The sequence below is a fragment of the Cricetulus griseus genome, assembly GCF_003668045.3.
Source record: "Cricetulus griseus strain 17A/GY chromosome 1 unlocalized genomic scaffold, alternate assembly CriGri-PICRH-1.0 chr1_0, whole genome shotgun sequence".
Classification (NCBI taxonomy): Eukaryota; Metazoa; Chordata; class Mammalia; order Rodentia; family Cricetidae; genus Cricetulus; species Cricetulus griseus.
The window spans coordinates 147032817-147047782 of NW_023276806.1; the positions used below are offsets into that span (position 1 = coordinate 147032817).

The 14966-nt window shown below is 37.0% G+C and overlaps 1 protein-coding gene across 4 annotated transcripts in view; it reads right to left on the reverse strand.

The window, feature by feature from the left end:
- Nucleotides 1-14966, reverse strand: part of Ppp1r12a (protein phosphatase 1 regulatory subunit 12A) — a 114084-nt gene that overhangs the window by 72742 nt on the left and 26376 nt on the right. For all 4 annotated transcript variants that reach the window (XM_027392459.2, XM_027392462.2, XM_027392458.2 and 1 more), the window contains exon 2: nucleotides 3834-3964. In XM_027392459.2, the coding sequence (XP_027248260.1) occupies nucleotides 3834-3964 (131 nt within the window). The remainder of the gene's footprint in view (nucleotides 1-3833; nucleotides 3965-14966) is intronic.

Sequence of the window (14966 nt, forward strand, 5' to 3'; positions counted from 1 at the left end):
TTAAGCAATAGGCCGCCGGCCAGACAGCTCTTGCACACCCGGAGCCTAGGCTCATTGCACAGGGTAGAGTGTCTGGTTTGAGCAGCCCCAATGAGGGATGCTGAGCAAAGGCATCGCACAGAGTTGCCTAATATACAGGCTTCTCTGGGAGGTACGTTGACCTGCATAAGGGTTACCTGCCCCGAGACTCCCTTTCCCAGAAAAACGGCAGAGGACAGGTCGAGAGTACTTCGGGTCAAGCTAACAGCCTGATGGCGACTCTCGTACACAGTCTTAATGTTTGATTTGGGAAGGTTCAACCTCTGCCTCTATCCCTCAACATATGGGTGACCTATTTGCTTGTAAAAATATAAAGCCTTTTCATTAATTAATAAAAAAAGGGGGATATGTAGGGAGCCGGTTCCTGCATTATCCATTACAATAATGGTGCCTGAAGACACCAAGATGTAAATTACTTCACAGGCGCTGGGTAATCTCCATTCCTTTGATCTCTGCCTATCCCGTGGCTCATTTGGCCTGAGGAGCTGAAGCCATTCATAGGGTAACACGTCCCAGGCGGCTGGCCAGCCTTTATAAGGGATGGTTTTCTTGGTTCAGTGTCTCCGCTCTGGTAAGCTTATGCATTAAAAGCTTGTCTGCAGAAGGATCCGAGTGTCCTGCGTGTATTTCTTGCCGGCCGAGAAAATACAGCGCGCGGGACAACAACTCATTATGTTAAAAATCAATATGGAAAAACAATAAACCAAGGAGAGGAAGTAATTGGGGCCTAAGTAGAAATTGAAGACATCAAAAGCCTTCTAATCTGTAGATGATATGGTTCTAAAAAAAAGAGATCCTCAAGACTTGACCAGAAAACACTTAGATCTGATAAAAGGAAGTGAAAGGATTCTACAATGAAAACTGTATAATAGTCGTGAAGGAAATTGAAAAAGACACCAGAAGATGGAAAAATTTGCCATGCTCATAGACTAGAAAAAATGTATTATTATGAAAAGGAATATAGTAGCAAAAACAGTCTACGGATTTTATACAACTCATCAAAATCCCAAGGTTATTTGTTATAGGAAAAAAAACACCTAAATATTCAACAGAAGCACAAAAGACCCTCGATAGTCAAAGCACTGCTGAGCAAGAGCACACTGCTGGAGAAATCAGCATAACCTGTTGCAAATCATATTACAGAGCAAGCATGACACAGACATGGAGACCAGTAGAAAGGAATTTTTACACTTGACCCATTTTTAATTAAGCTCTTAGATGTGAATGCATAAAGCCACAATTCTGGAACTGAAGTAATAATCTTGTGAACAAAGAGGAGACATGCTTAAGAATAAAAATCTGTAACTGAGACATTCAGAAGGAAAACCTGAAAGGCTACTGGTCCTTGCTGATAATATTCAATAGTTTAATAAGTTTGAATGAATGAATGAAACCATTCTTCCAAACTACATACTATTGTGTATGACAAATATCCTTGCTGATTAAATTTTGAATTCTGTTCACATAACTGAAAGCATTCCAAGTGACTCAGTAGGTTTATGACTCAACTGAATCCATGCAAGGCAACAATATAGAATCATTATTATTGCTATTTCAAACTCAAAAAGGTTGAGTTTCATTTTCCAGGAGGAAACAAAAAGGTTCCTATCAAAAGCTAATACATACCAAGGATTTCTTATGTGGCATATACTGTACTTAACAGGCTACTCTAGTTAAACCTTACAACAATCCTATGAAATATTAATTCCATTTTACAGAGAAAATTGAAACTTGGAAAAATGAACCTGCCAAAACCACAAGCCTCAGTAGTGGATAAGATGCATTTGTAATCCACATTAGCCGACTCAAAGCCTAAGTGCTATCTTTACCTATCTCTGAAGAACAATGACCTCATTTTTTTCTGTGAAGAGCTCTAAGTCTTCTACTAGGCTGAAAAGTAATTAAGAACATAAAAACTATAGAACCATTATTTGAATTTTGGATAGTCAATGCTTTGCAATAGCAAAATGACCTCTCAGTTGGTGCTGAGGAGATAGCTCAGTGCAGTGCCTGCCTAGTAACTATGACCCCAAAACATAGTTAAAAAAAAAAAGTCAGGTGTGGTGACCTGTGACCCTGTGACTCTAATCCCAGCACTGGAGGTGTAGAGCTGTGGAGATCTCTGCACCTTGGTGGCCAGCCAGCTTCGTCTACTCACCGAGTTCCAGACCAGTGAGATACCCTGCCTCAAAACTACAGGAGACAGCATCTGATAAACAACACAGAAGCTGTCCCCTGCACTCCACACACACGCGTACGCACATACGCACTCACACGCAAACACCTCACACACATATATCAAGACTTCCTTAGCTCACAGATTAAACCCAAACAAGCCCAGTCCTCGGAAAGAAGAAACAAAGCTCTAACAGATTAGCACAGTTGTGGCAAACATAAATCAAAGCTGAAGTAATAGAGATCCTCCAGTTTCTAGGCCAGGCCCACTTTTTATTACACTATATTGTTTCCCCTTGAAACATATATGACTAATTCTCATAGTCATTGAGAAAACAGAAAACGCAGTGAGATACACAATGAAGGCTTACTAAAAGTTAGTTACAATAGTACCCTCTTATCTGAGGTTTCTCTTGTTATGTAGTTGCAAAGCTATTACCAACTATGGTCTGCAAATAGTAGGTTTTTCCGTTTTTTACTCTTTCACATAGCTTTTATGAAAGCATATGAAAAGTGCTCCACTTTAGTAGTTATTGTTCATTTTATTGTGCTTAAGTTACAGTCAGTACTTAGTAATTGATAAACTCATAAGAAAATAGATTGTACAGAAATTAAAAAGTAATTTAATGAAAATATTTTTAATGTTATCTGTATTCCCATATTAAATGTTTGGACAAAGTACTCATACATAACAAGCACTGGGAATACAGTGACTCTCACTAAATCTTGATGGGGAATGTACTGTGTATGTTTACCTTATTGATTGTTAAATAAAATATTGCTTGGCCAATGAGACAGCAAGTAGACGGGACTAGGAGTCAAAGAGGATTCTGGGAAATGTAGTAGAGAAGTGCTGATCCAGGCAGGAAGTGACATAGCAAGAAGACTCATATTTAAGCAAAGGAAAAACAGGAAGGGCTCTCTTTTCTCATCCTCTCCTGCTCCAGCGGCATGATGTGATCCACAGCAAGGAGGGACGCCAATAAGGCGTCCAATAAGATAAGTCTTATAACATATATAGATTTATGATAGTTAAGACTGAGCTAGTAGATGAGAATCCTAGTCATTGGCCAAGCAGCTTTGTATCTAATACAAGTTTCTGTGTATTCATTTGGGCCCTAACTCTGGCAGGCGGCTGTCGTAAAGCGCACACGTGGCGGTGGGGCTCAGGCGGCTTTTGGCAGAAATATTTATCATAACAAAATCTTCTACTAAAAATTCTATTAAATATTCCAGGAAAGGATCTTAAGAAAAGCTAATGAAGTAAACTGGAGAATTGTGTATCATTCTCCCTCAGTAACTCAGTTATATCAGTTCCTTCTAACAAATCATGATTATATAATTAGACTTCAAAATACTAACCCTACATCATTCAACCAGACTATAGCTATACACAAAAGAAAACAAATGGACAATGTACACATTACTGATTTGAATACAAAATTCAAAAGGCTCCAGCAGTAAGAAATTCAATATTTGGATGTATAAGAATTGCTTGTTTTCTTTCCTGGGAAGAATTTTTAGGAATTAAGGTAATAAATAGGATTAATCATTAACAAGAATTTTTATAGAATCTGTTTTTATTATTAGCATAAAACTAAAACACAGAACTGGCTTACTCTGCAATATCAAGATATCCACAGGAAGCGGCTGCATGGAGTGGTATCCAGCCTTCATTATCAGGTTGATTGATATTTGCTCCATTTTCTACCAGAAACTTCACCATATCAACATTGTCATCAATGCAAGCCTGAAAACAAAATAGAAAGCATGACTAGAGAAAAATGGAATGAACAGTCTGAAATACATGTCAATAGAATAAAATTCCTGCTTTATTTATCTTGAAATATATCCTCTGTAAATTAATCTATAGCATTCATAGAGCCATCACACAGTACAATGAAACTAACAAGATTCTAAGAGTCCTCCCTTAATTACATGTAATAGTACTGCATGCAACTACTGTTTATGCCAACCCAAGTAGGAAAACCAATACAACCCATTAAAACATAACAAAACAAACAAACAAACAAACAAACAAATCAAGCCACACGTGCTGGCACACACCTGCAGTCCCAGCATAAAGACAGAGGTAAGTGGATGCCAATAAGTTTGAGGCCAGCCTGATTTACACAGTGAGTTCCAAGACAACCATAGCAAGGTCCTGCCTCAACAAAACAAGACACATATTTTAACAATCAGCATATTATAACTAAGTACTAATACCTTTACCATAGCAGTGATTTCCAAAAGGTGATCTATTGGGAGATTAGGGAATGGGAAGGATTCAAGATCCTTTTAGGAAATTACCAAAATATTTTCAAGCTAACATCAAAATCTTATTTCCCCTTTCACTTTGTGACAAGTACACTTGGAAATGCAAAAGCAACAGTGTTAAAAAAATAGATGTGTCTTAGGCACAAATCAAGGCAGCAGTAAATAGAACAAGTTAACTTAGAAAGTCGTTGTACTGACTTTTTAAAAGCTGTTTTTAATTGTAAGTGCCCTTGATAAGGCAGTGGAAAAATGTAAATTGTATCAAATCTTAACTCTTGGACACATGTTTGCCTAATACTCTATGAAATAAAGTAGAAGTATACATTAAGTGCTCTTTTGGACATAACAGGTATCTTGAGACATTTGTTACAACTAGCTACTTTTCCAATGAGTATTTCTTTTCCCTAAATGACAAGCTATTGTGAATATATGGTGAATTTGATTTCTGGAAATACAATCTATCACTTCAAGAATAGCAATTAAAATAAAAAACATACAACTAATACATTACCAATGTGAAATCCAAGTTTTTAAAAGAAAATGGTTTTAATTTTAAAATATTCTTTATAGCATGAGAAAATTAATCATCAAAGTATTATTAGTGTATGCATGTGGGTGTGCACACATGCATGTGTGCGGAGGTCAGAGACTATTTCTGTGGAGTTAGTTCTTTCCTTCCACCTCTACATGGGCTCCAGACAGACCTCACACCATGAGTCTTGTAAGACAAACACTTTACTTGTGGTATCTCATGGGCCAGAAAAATACTGATTTCTAAGTTACAGTAATTTTATTTGATATTTTAAATCCTCATTTGTAACATGTGACTCTGTAAATATTAATGTAACCTATAAGAACTCACTGACTTGGGGCTGGATAGATGGCTCAGAGGTTAAGAACACTAACTACTATTCCAGAAGTCCTATTTCAGTTCCCAGCAACCACATGGTGGTTCACAACCATCTGTAATGAGATTTGGTGCCCTCTTCTGCCGTGCTGGCATACATAGAGACAGAATGTTGTAAGCATAATAAATAAGTCTTCAAAAAAAAAAAAAAAAAAAAAAAAAAAAAAAAAAAAGAACTCACTGACTCTTCAAAACTTAAGAGTAAATGAGGAAGTGTGGGGAGAGGGCTAGAGAGATGGCTTGGTGGTTAAGAGGACTCCTGCTGTTCTCCCTGAGAAACCATGCTCCGTTAGCAATACCCATACGTGGTGGCTCATAACTGCCTGAAACGTCAGTCCAGGGAACCCAACCCCATAATCCCTCACTGGGGATCTGAGAGATAAGGGCACCACAAATAAAGCCAACCCATGCTACAAGGGGAGATCCTGTCTTCAATAAGCACAACCACCACCACCACCACCAACAACAACAAAAACCACCTAATCAGTTCTCAACAAAAGTATCTGCTTATACTTAGAAAAAGAAACTATTTTCTGGGAAGGAAAACAACAACAAAAAGATTGGAATGGCAAAAATGAAATGAAACTGATACATAAAACACAAAGCCCTTCTGTTCTGTGCTATTTATAGTAAACTTCACTTTTGTTGACATTTCATTTAACATAATTTCACAGTTGGTTTGTGATTAAAATAACCAGCAAAACCATATATATCCTATATTTGACCATGAGATTTCCCCCCCTCCCCCATAGTGTTCTGAGCAAAGCCATAGGGTTTCAGTGTCCCTAATGCTGGTATCTAACATTTTACCCCTTGAGATTTTATCTGTTCATACAGAAAGCAGAAAATACATTACACAAAAGTAAAACTGCATGAGGATATTGCTAAGCTCCTAGGTTGGATACTTACCAATGTCTAATGGTTGTAATTTTAACAGTGCACCCTCTCCCCCATTAAATGTCATTTTGTTGTTGTGCTGTTGAAGTAAGGCATCAGCTCACTTAAAGAGGATGAACTTGGCAGAAGTAGAGAATTTTTAGTTCATCTATCCAAGTTGAAACGTGACTACTATAATAGTCTACTCAACATATGAAGTCCAAGTTTGCAACCATCAGCAAACTGATACCTATGATTGAAAGACAGTATGTCTCTCAGAGCTATAGAATTGCATTCACAGAATATCAGACAAGGCCCCTCATGCAGCTGGGAAAACTCACATGTTCCTGAATTCTTGAGATGCTGGCACACCCTTAAGTTCTCTAAGGCCCCAAAGAGGAGGCCAATAGTCAGTGACAGTACATGATCTGCCTTTGGGTAGCCAATGATTCCAACAGCAGCCACCAGTGATGAATAGCCAAAGACAAAATAAAGCAAGGGCACTCACTGGTGGACCAATGAGCTGTTACATAGTCTCTCTCTCCTCAAAGGAGACCACACCCAGTCTGCATTCCAAGTCTTGGACCTCTCTTTTGAAGGTCTGAGACAGTGAAGCAAAACCCCATTGAATTCTCTTCACTTTTCAACCTTTGTTATTCCCCATAGGCTCCAACACAGAATTGTATTTATCACCATTATAAAATACAAAACTACTCAACAAATGCTTATAATACAAACACAATTACGGTTTTAAAGATATAACAGTGGGCTCAATGTAACAGCAGGGAGAAACAGAAAAAAACATTGTACGATTCAAGATGACATTTGAAAGTGTACAGAATTTTAAAGCAGAGGAATGTCATGATCCCATCAGGATCTCAAAATGATCACCAGAAACAAAATGGTGAGGGATGGCTATCTTCATCCTTTAATTCTAGGTACAGGAAGCATCAGCAAATAACAAGGGTGGAACTATATTAAGAAAATCTAAGTGATTTAAAAAAAAAAAAAAAAAAGGACAAGGTCACACTTTGTAGTACTGGCTGGCCTGAAATTTCCTAAGTACAACAGGCTGGCCTAAACTCAGAGGCCCACCTGCCTCTGCCTCCTGTGATTAAAGGCTTATGCTGAAACTTTGAGAAACTATAAGGTTTAATGAAAATTAAGAATAAGAGGCAAGGAAAAGCCACTAATGGGAATGAAAACTAGAGTTTCAAGGTGCAGACAGAGGGGGAAATAAGGTGATTTTATTAGTTCTAAATAAATGAGCTTAGGTATCTGAACATCTGTCTAACTTGCAAACTTTCAGCTTTGGCAATAGCTGGGAAATTACCTACACTGAGGTAATTATTTAAAATAATGAGATCTGAGGGGTGAAATGATATAATTATATCATAAAACAAACAAACAAACAAACAAACCAAATAAAATAATGGGACCTAAAGTCATTGAAGAATGAAGGAAAGCAATTGTAAAATCATAGGGAAGTATGCTGTGGAATAATCCTTTTGTTCACTGTATGCATTACTTTTTTTGGTTAATAATAAAGTTGAATGGCTGCCGGCTAGCCAGGATTTTCGGGGTAGAGGGAACACTGGGAAGAAGGGCAGAGTCTGAGGAGTCACAAGGAGACTCCATGAGACAAGGAGCAAGCAGGATGGGCAGTGCATAGATGAGGTAGATGAGCCTCAAGGAAGCACACAGATGAATAGGAATGGGTTAAATTATTACAGCTAGTTCATAACAAGCCTAAGCTATTGGCTGAGCATTTGTAATTAATAGGAGCAGGCTGACCGGACAGAAAAGTCCACCTACAGAAGTAAATTATGATGAGCACACTCTGCTTAGAATAAAGACATCTATAGCATTTTACTCAATTAGCAAAGCAAAATGTTTTAAATAAACACAAAAAGCTTACAAATGAAAATCCATCACACCAAAATTAACCCTGACTCAAAGTCTATACATCTCAGTAAACTTCTATACATTTAGATTAGCCATTTGAAACAGAATCTTATTTTCCTATAGGAGACTATATACTTGAGTTTAAATCCTTGTATATAACAAACAATATGAAGCAGAACATGGCAAAGATAAAGGTGAGTAGGAGACAGAATAGTCTTAGTTGCCTTAGTATGAAAATTTCTAGAGGGAAAAAGATTTATTTTTGAAGTTTCTTCATTTGATGAAGGCTACTTGAAGAAAAAAATAGCATATAGGAAGTATCTATTTCACAATAAATGAAGCTCTGCTATTTCAAAATATGTATATGTTTAACTCTATATTATACAAAATAGCACAAATATATAAAGTAGTTAAGGCTAAATTTGCTTAGTTTGTAAGATGTAATGTTTTAATATGAATTAATGCTAAAATCACTATCACAAGCTTGTATTATATCTGCATCCCAAATTCATGGTGTAAACTGTTCAAACTGTTCTCCTGAACACTTATTAACTACACAAAAAACCTGGCAATGCATTCTCATAAAAAAATGCTGTTGCTAGAAGAATCAAAAGTTAACACATGCAGCACATTAAGAGACACATGACTTGCAGACTTAAAATACTTGACTCAATTTGGTTCGTTATTGAGCCATACAAGGTAAGAAACAAAATGAATCAAATATATTTCCCAAATCTTAACAGATGTGGCTTAAGTTCTCACTAACTGCACACCCTGAGCAATTATCAACAGTAAATGGCTATTAGAGACATCTTCATCATTTAAATCTAAGTCCAGGAAGCACAATACCTTAGCTGCAAACTTACTCAACAAACTGGTTCCAGTACATAAGATTTCTGTTTTCACTGTCTCACCTGTGTGCATGGAAAAGATTGTGAAGTTTGCATAAAGGGGCTACAAAAAACAAACAAAAAAGAGCTCAAAGTAGAGCCCAAGATTTTTTTCATGAAATTCTTTTTTATTTTTTTCTCCAATTTTTAAAATTTGAAACAAGATTGTTTTACATGCCAATCCCAGTTCCCTCTCCCTCCCCTGCCCCGACCCCCAAACACCCTACCTATCCCATACCCTTTCTGCTCCCCAGGGTGTCTAGGCTCAGGAAGTTTCCCTCTATGTGGAATGGGCTCCCAAAGTCCATCCCTATGCTAGGAATAAGTACTGAACTACTACATGAGGTCCCATAGATTTCCAAGACCTTCTCACTGAGACCCACGTTCATGGGGTCTGGATCAGTCCCATGCTGGTATCCCAGCTATCAATCTGGGGACGAAGAGCTCCCCTTTTTAAGTCAGTTGTTTCTGTGGGTTTCACCAGCCTGGTCTTGACCCCTTTGTTCATCACTCCTCCTTCTCTGCAACTGAATTCCAGTTCAGTTCAGTGTTTAGCTGTGGGTGTCTGCTTCTACTTCCACCAGCTGCTGGATGAAAGAGCCCAAGACTTAAAGACAAATTCTGTATTGAGCCTGTTTAGCTTTGATAATCATTAAACTATATTCCTAAAACAGGTCAAAAACTGTGTTTAGCAACTATACAGTTTAATGGAGTAAAATCACAATTACAAAAACAATAGTGTTTAAAATAAGTTCTAATACAGTCATATTCCTTTTCAGAGTGTTTTTGTTAAAAGCATTCTGTATAGGCAGACTGTCTGGGAGTCCTCTTCCTGGGTGGAGGGGTGGAGTGCTCACCTGCTGAGACAGAGCTTATGGAAAATGAAGGTATCAACAGTATCTAGCAACTCAAAAGTTTACTATGAGAGGCACATGAATTAACAGCACAAAGCAATACCTGTTAAATGGTTAAGCTAGCACCTGAATAAGCTACTACTCACTCAGGTGCTAAATCCTTCCACTTAATTTTTTTCATTTTTAATATTTTTAATCTAAGAATAAGCATTTTCCCTCTTTAAATTATAAAACAATGTTAAATGGTAAAAAACTGTCAAATATTTCTTTTAGTATTACTGTGGTAAAAGTCCCCCTACAGGTGATTTCTAATTGGATGATGAAGTTTTAAATGATGCACTAAGAGTATTGTAGGGATTCCAAACCTCCTTCAAACAGCCTTCTATGAGCTTAGTCATGCAAATTAGGTAAGATGCAAAAAGCAGAACAACAGGAAAACAGTAGTTGCATGTGAATGTAATTACAGCAATTTAGTGTGAAAATTTAATTGCCTGCAATAATTAAAATGATTATGCCTAATATTAGTACTGGTTATTGGCATGTAAAAGACAATGTGAAAACTTAAACTCTGTATGACTCTTAGAAGGAACAAAGCTATACTGATGGAACAACAATCTGTGGGCACACCAGGAAACAGTCTGTGACATACATGTTGAGATGTCTGTCTGTTGCAAGCGGAATTGAAATGCCAGTGTCCAAATCATGGTTCCACTCTATTTTAAAGTACATCAAGGCATTTCAAAAGAGGAATCAGAAGTGTGAGTTAGCTGATAAGGATTTAAGCAGTACTCTTACGCCAAGTAACAAGCACCATGGTCTCTTGCACTAAGGATTGCCAAGTAACTAAGATGAGATTTTACAGGGGCCATCTACTATACCTAGTTATGAAAGCAAGGAGGATTTCCTTTCACTCTGCAGAAAGTTTAAGTTTCTCAGTTTTCTACTGTCCCACCATTAAAGCAGGTATATAGAACATAAAGCCTGCCCTTTAAAAGATATACATCCAAATGACAAAATGACCAGAGAGGTCCAAAACAGATCCAACATATTATTAATCCAGAAGGAATCCCTTGTTTCAGAAAAGGAAAAGCCCAGCTTACATCTGTGTTAATAGACAGTAGAAAAGACACTATATATGTACTAGCTGAATGAACCAGAGATGGCAAATACAGACTATTAAAAAATAACATGACAAAATATTTTGCAAAAAACCTAAATTTCTATGGAGAAAGTTTAATTTAAGCACTGCTCAAACATCCACTCAACACTAAGTATTTGAATAAGAACACCTCAAAACTGGAAACAAATACGCAAAGATTAAAGCATGTTCCAATCCACTTAAAATAAGTTTTCTTCCCTATATCGATAAGATCTAGAAAGCACAAGTTAAACTTAAATTTTTAGAGGCCATACTTTTCATTTAGAGACTTAGAAAGAGAAATTTCTTCCGAAGTTTAAGATCCTCAGAACTATGAAAGGATTCAAATTCCAGTATCATTCTCTCACTAATAGTTTTTACTAACTGCCCACTCTGTACAATCTATCACATCATGCATTCTGTAGAGCCAATGATCAGCACTAGAGGGCACATTTTCCTTGATTTCTTTTGCATGGTGGCTGGTCCATAAGTACATAACAAACAGGAGACATGAATCAAAACACTAAACTCCTTAATAAGTAGGCACTAAAGATGTGGTGTGTAAATATGCACATAAAATTATGTTTAGTACTATATGAGACATGCTGCCTCATTACAATTTCATAAATTTACAGTCTTTACTCTCAACTATGGTTCCTGAAAAACAAAAACTGCCTATACATTACACAGAATCTAAAAATGTTATTTCGATGATTTGCTTGACAAGGGACTGAAAAATCACTTACTTCTGTGTTCAAGACATAAATCTTCAATTAAGAAAAAAAAAGCAAATGACATTTAAAACACTGATATGCAATTTATGAAAAATAATTATGTTATTTTTAGGAGGTGACTAGAGACAAAGCAAACTTCTGGAACAAAATAAATCCTATGCCAGATCTCAGTACTATTGGAATTCTGGAGAAAGGAAGCAACTACAAGCAGCTATTTCTCTGGTAAGTCTGAGGTTAGCCTTCATGATTACAAACTCAAGATACAAGAATTCAGTAAATCAATTTACCAATGAGAAAATAGCCTTAGCTTTAATGGAGGAAATAAAAGTATTTACTCTTTTATTCAAGCAAATGAAAAGAAAAACAAAACAGGCTATAAAGAAATATGTATACAATGGGTCTGGAGACACTGTCCCATCTACTTGGGACACTGAAGCAAGAGGACCCTAAGTTCAAGGCCTATGTGGGATACAGTGTGTTCTAGACCAAGCTGGGTAAGCTATGAAAGCCTGTCTCAGAAAGGGGGCTGGGAATACAGACTAGCATTCATTAGGCCCAGAGTTCAATTCTTAGCACAACCCAAAATTACACATTAAGGTACAATTCTTGCCATTGATCCGACAGATGAAAATAAGTCTGAATACATACCAAATTATTAACAGACATCTTTAAGTCATTCAGTTGTTTTGCCTTCTACTGAGGACATTAGCATTCTTATGGCTTTCCAAAACAAACAGATCATAGATTTTAAACATCTAGTAGCTTCTAAATGAAATTCTTCAATGTTCTGCAAGCCAATTCAATAGTTATTGAGTGTCCAGAATGTTGGCTGCTAGAATACAATGGTGAAGAACACAGACTAGATTTCTGCACTTATATAACATACTTTATAAGCTGACAGGAAGAAACACAATTAAATATAAAATAAAAGAGCTATTGTAAATTGTATGGACTAAAGTACTAACCTAGATTTGGAGGCATATGTGTGGGAAACAAAATCTCTCTGAATGGCCCCAGAATTTCCATCTTAAGGAGTGCTTAAATCTATTCTATAAAATAAAATTTTACTTGCTTTATAAGCATTGCTGCCCATAGTAGCTGATCTAGAGGAATAGGTCACAAGGCACAAACAGCATATTTAAAACATACTTAGAAAAACTTATGTCACAGAAAAGACTGTGAATCTCCAAAATGGAAGCAACAAATTAGAAGAGGGGCTCAGTGGTTAAGAGTACTGACTGTTCTTTCAGGTGACGCAGGTTCAATTCCCAGAACCCACATGACAGCTCACAACTGGCTGTCATTCCAGTTCCAGGGAATCCTATGCCCTCTCTGGGACTCCTTAGCCACCAAGACACACATGGTGCACAGACATACACATATCTCACAATAAAAGAATCAGAACAGGAAGCATTATCCTAAAGAGAAGGAAATAAATAGACCAAGTGTAGTGTTCTATGCAAACAAAGAAAATGGGAACAAAACTAAACAAGACCTTTAAAGAAGTTAAGTGCTTCCTAGTGATGATGGCAAAGCTGAGGTCACACTTCATTGAACCTACCTCCTAAATAAACACCAACCTTTCTGTATCACTTCTGAATACGCTAGAAGCTATTCTAAGTGCTCCACATGCATTAACTAAATTATCTCCATAGCAACCCAATATTTAAGAACTATTATCATATCATCATTTAATAGCTGATAACTAGGAAGACTGGGTTTATAACTCACAAGTCTGGTTCTACTACCTGTGTTTCTAACCAACAGGCTATACAACTGACAAAACAGGTGCAGCACAAGATACAATAATAATATCCCTAAATATGTGGTACTAGCTAGTATCAAATGCATATGCCCAGTCTTGTCAATGCAACTTCACTCTAGAACTTATTCTGTAGTTTTGTGCATGTTCTGTGGTTTTGTAGATATGTGCACAAAATTATCCATGAAAATCTGGTAAGTTTAAATTCCTTCAAATAATGAATTCGCAGATTGTCAACTTGATATAGACCTAAAGAAACCTGGGAAGTACATCTCAATTGAGGAATTACTTTCATCCAAATGCCCTGCAGGCATTGTCTTGGTTGCTAAATGATGTGGGAGGGGCCACATGAGCAGTCCACTACAAGCAGGGCCATTCCTAGGCGTAGGGCATATAAAAGAATGTAGCCAAGCAAGCCAGTAACAGCATTCCTCCAAAGACTTCCTCCTGCCGCCAGGTTCCTGCCTTGGTTTCCCCCTCAACTACAGACTGTGCTCCATACGGCAAATAAACTCTTTCTTCCCCAAGTAGCTTTTTCATGGTATTTATCACAGCCAACAGAGAATCAAACTAGAACATAGCCTAATTATCATCAATGAAGAACTAATTTATGAAGTAATATGGAATAAATCTATCGATATTCTACCAAGTGAAAAGTGTAAGTGTAAACATGAGTAAAGTTTCTAATCAGTCTTAAAAAAACCAAAGTAAATAATACATATTTATATATAAAATTTTCACATATCAAAAATTATGCCTGAAAAAAATACCAATTATGGTAAGATATGGTTAGAGCAACTGCAGGCCACAAAAGGTGGTAGAACTTTCATAGGAAGGAAAGGCTTTTATGGTAATATAATGAGCTGCACCTTCTTTCTATTTTCCTAAGCAACTTAAAGGTTCCTCACTCAAGTAAGCCACAATGATCCCAACGTACGAAGAACCATGAAGAAAAGCTTATGTGGTGGTGCATACCACAGACTCTTGGGAGATGGAGACAAGAAAATCAGGAACGTAGAGACATCACTAACTACACAATGAGTCTGAGGCTACATGAGACTGTCTCAACAATTCAAAAGATGAACTGGAAAACTATATATCCTGTGTTTCTGCTGGTTTATATTCATTGTACTATTTACTTGCCATTTAGTAGAGTTCTATACAAGTCTAACTTTATATCTGAGAGTTCTTGCATCTGGGAGTCGAAGACCAAGGCATGGGCAGATTCAGTAATGGGTGAGGACCTGGTACCTGGCATTTTTTCTAGCTATATCCTCATATATTGGGAGGATAAATAAATCCCTTTGGAACTCTTTTATGGTTAAAATTGTCCTATTACAGTGTTTCCTTAGTATATCTTTTTACTATTAAAGGAACTAGTTTGGTTATAAAGAAAATAACAAGGCCTG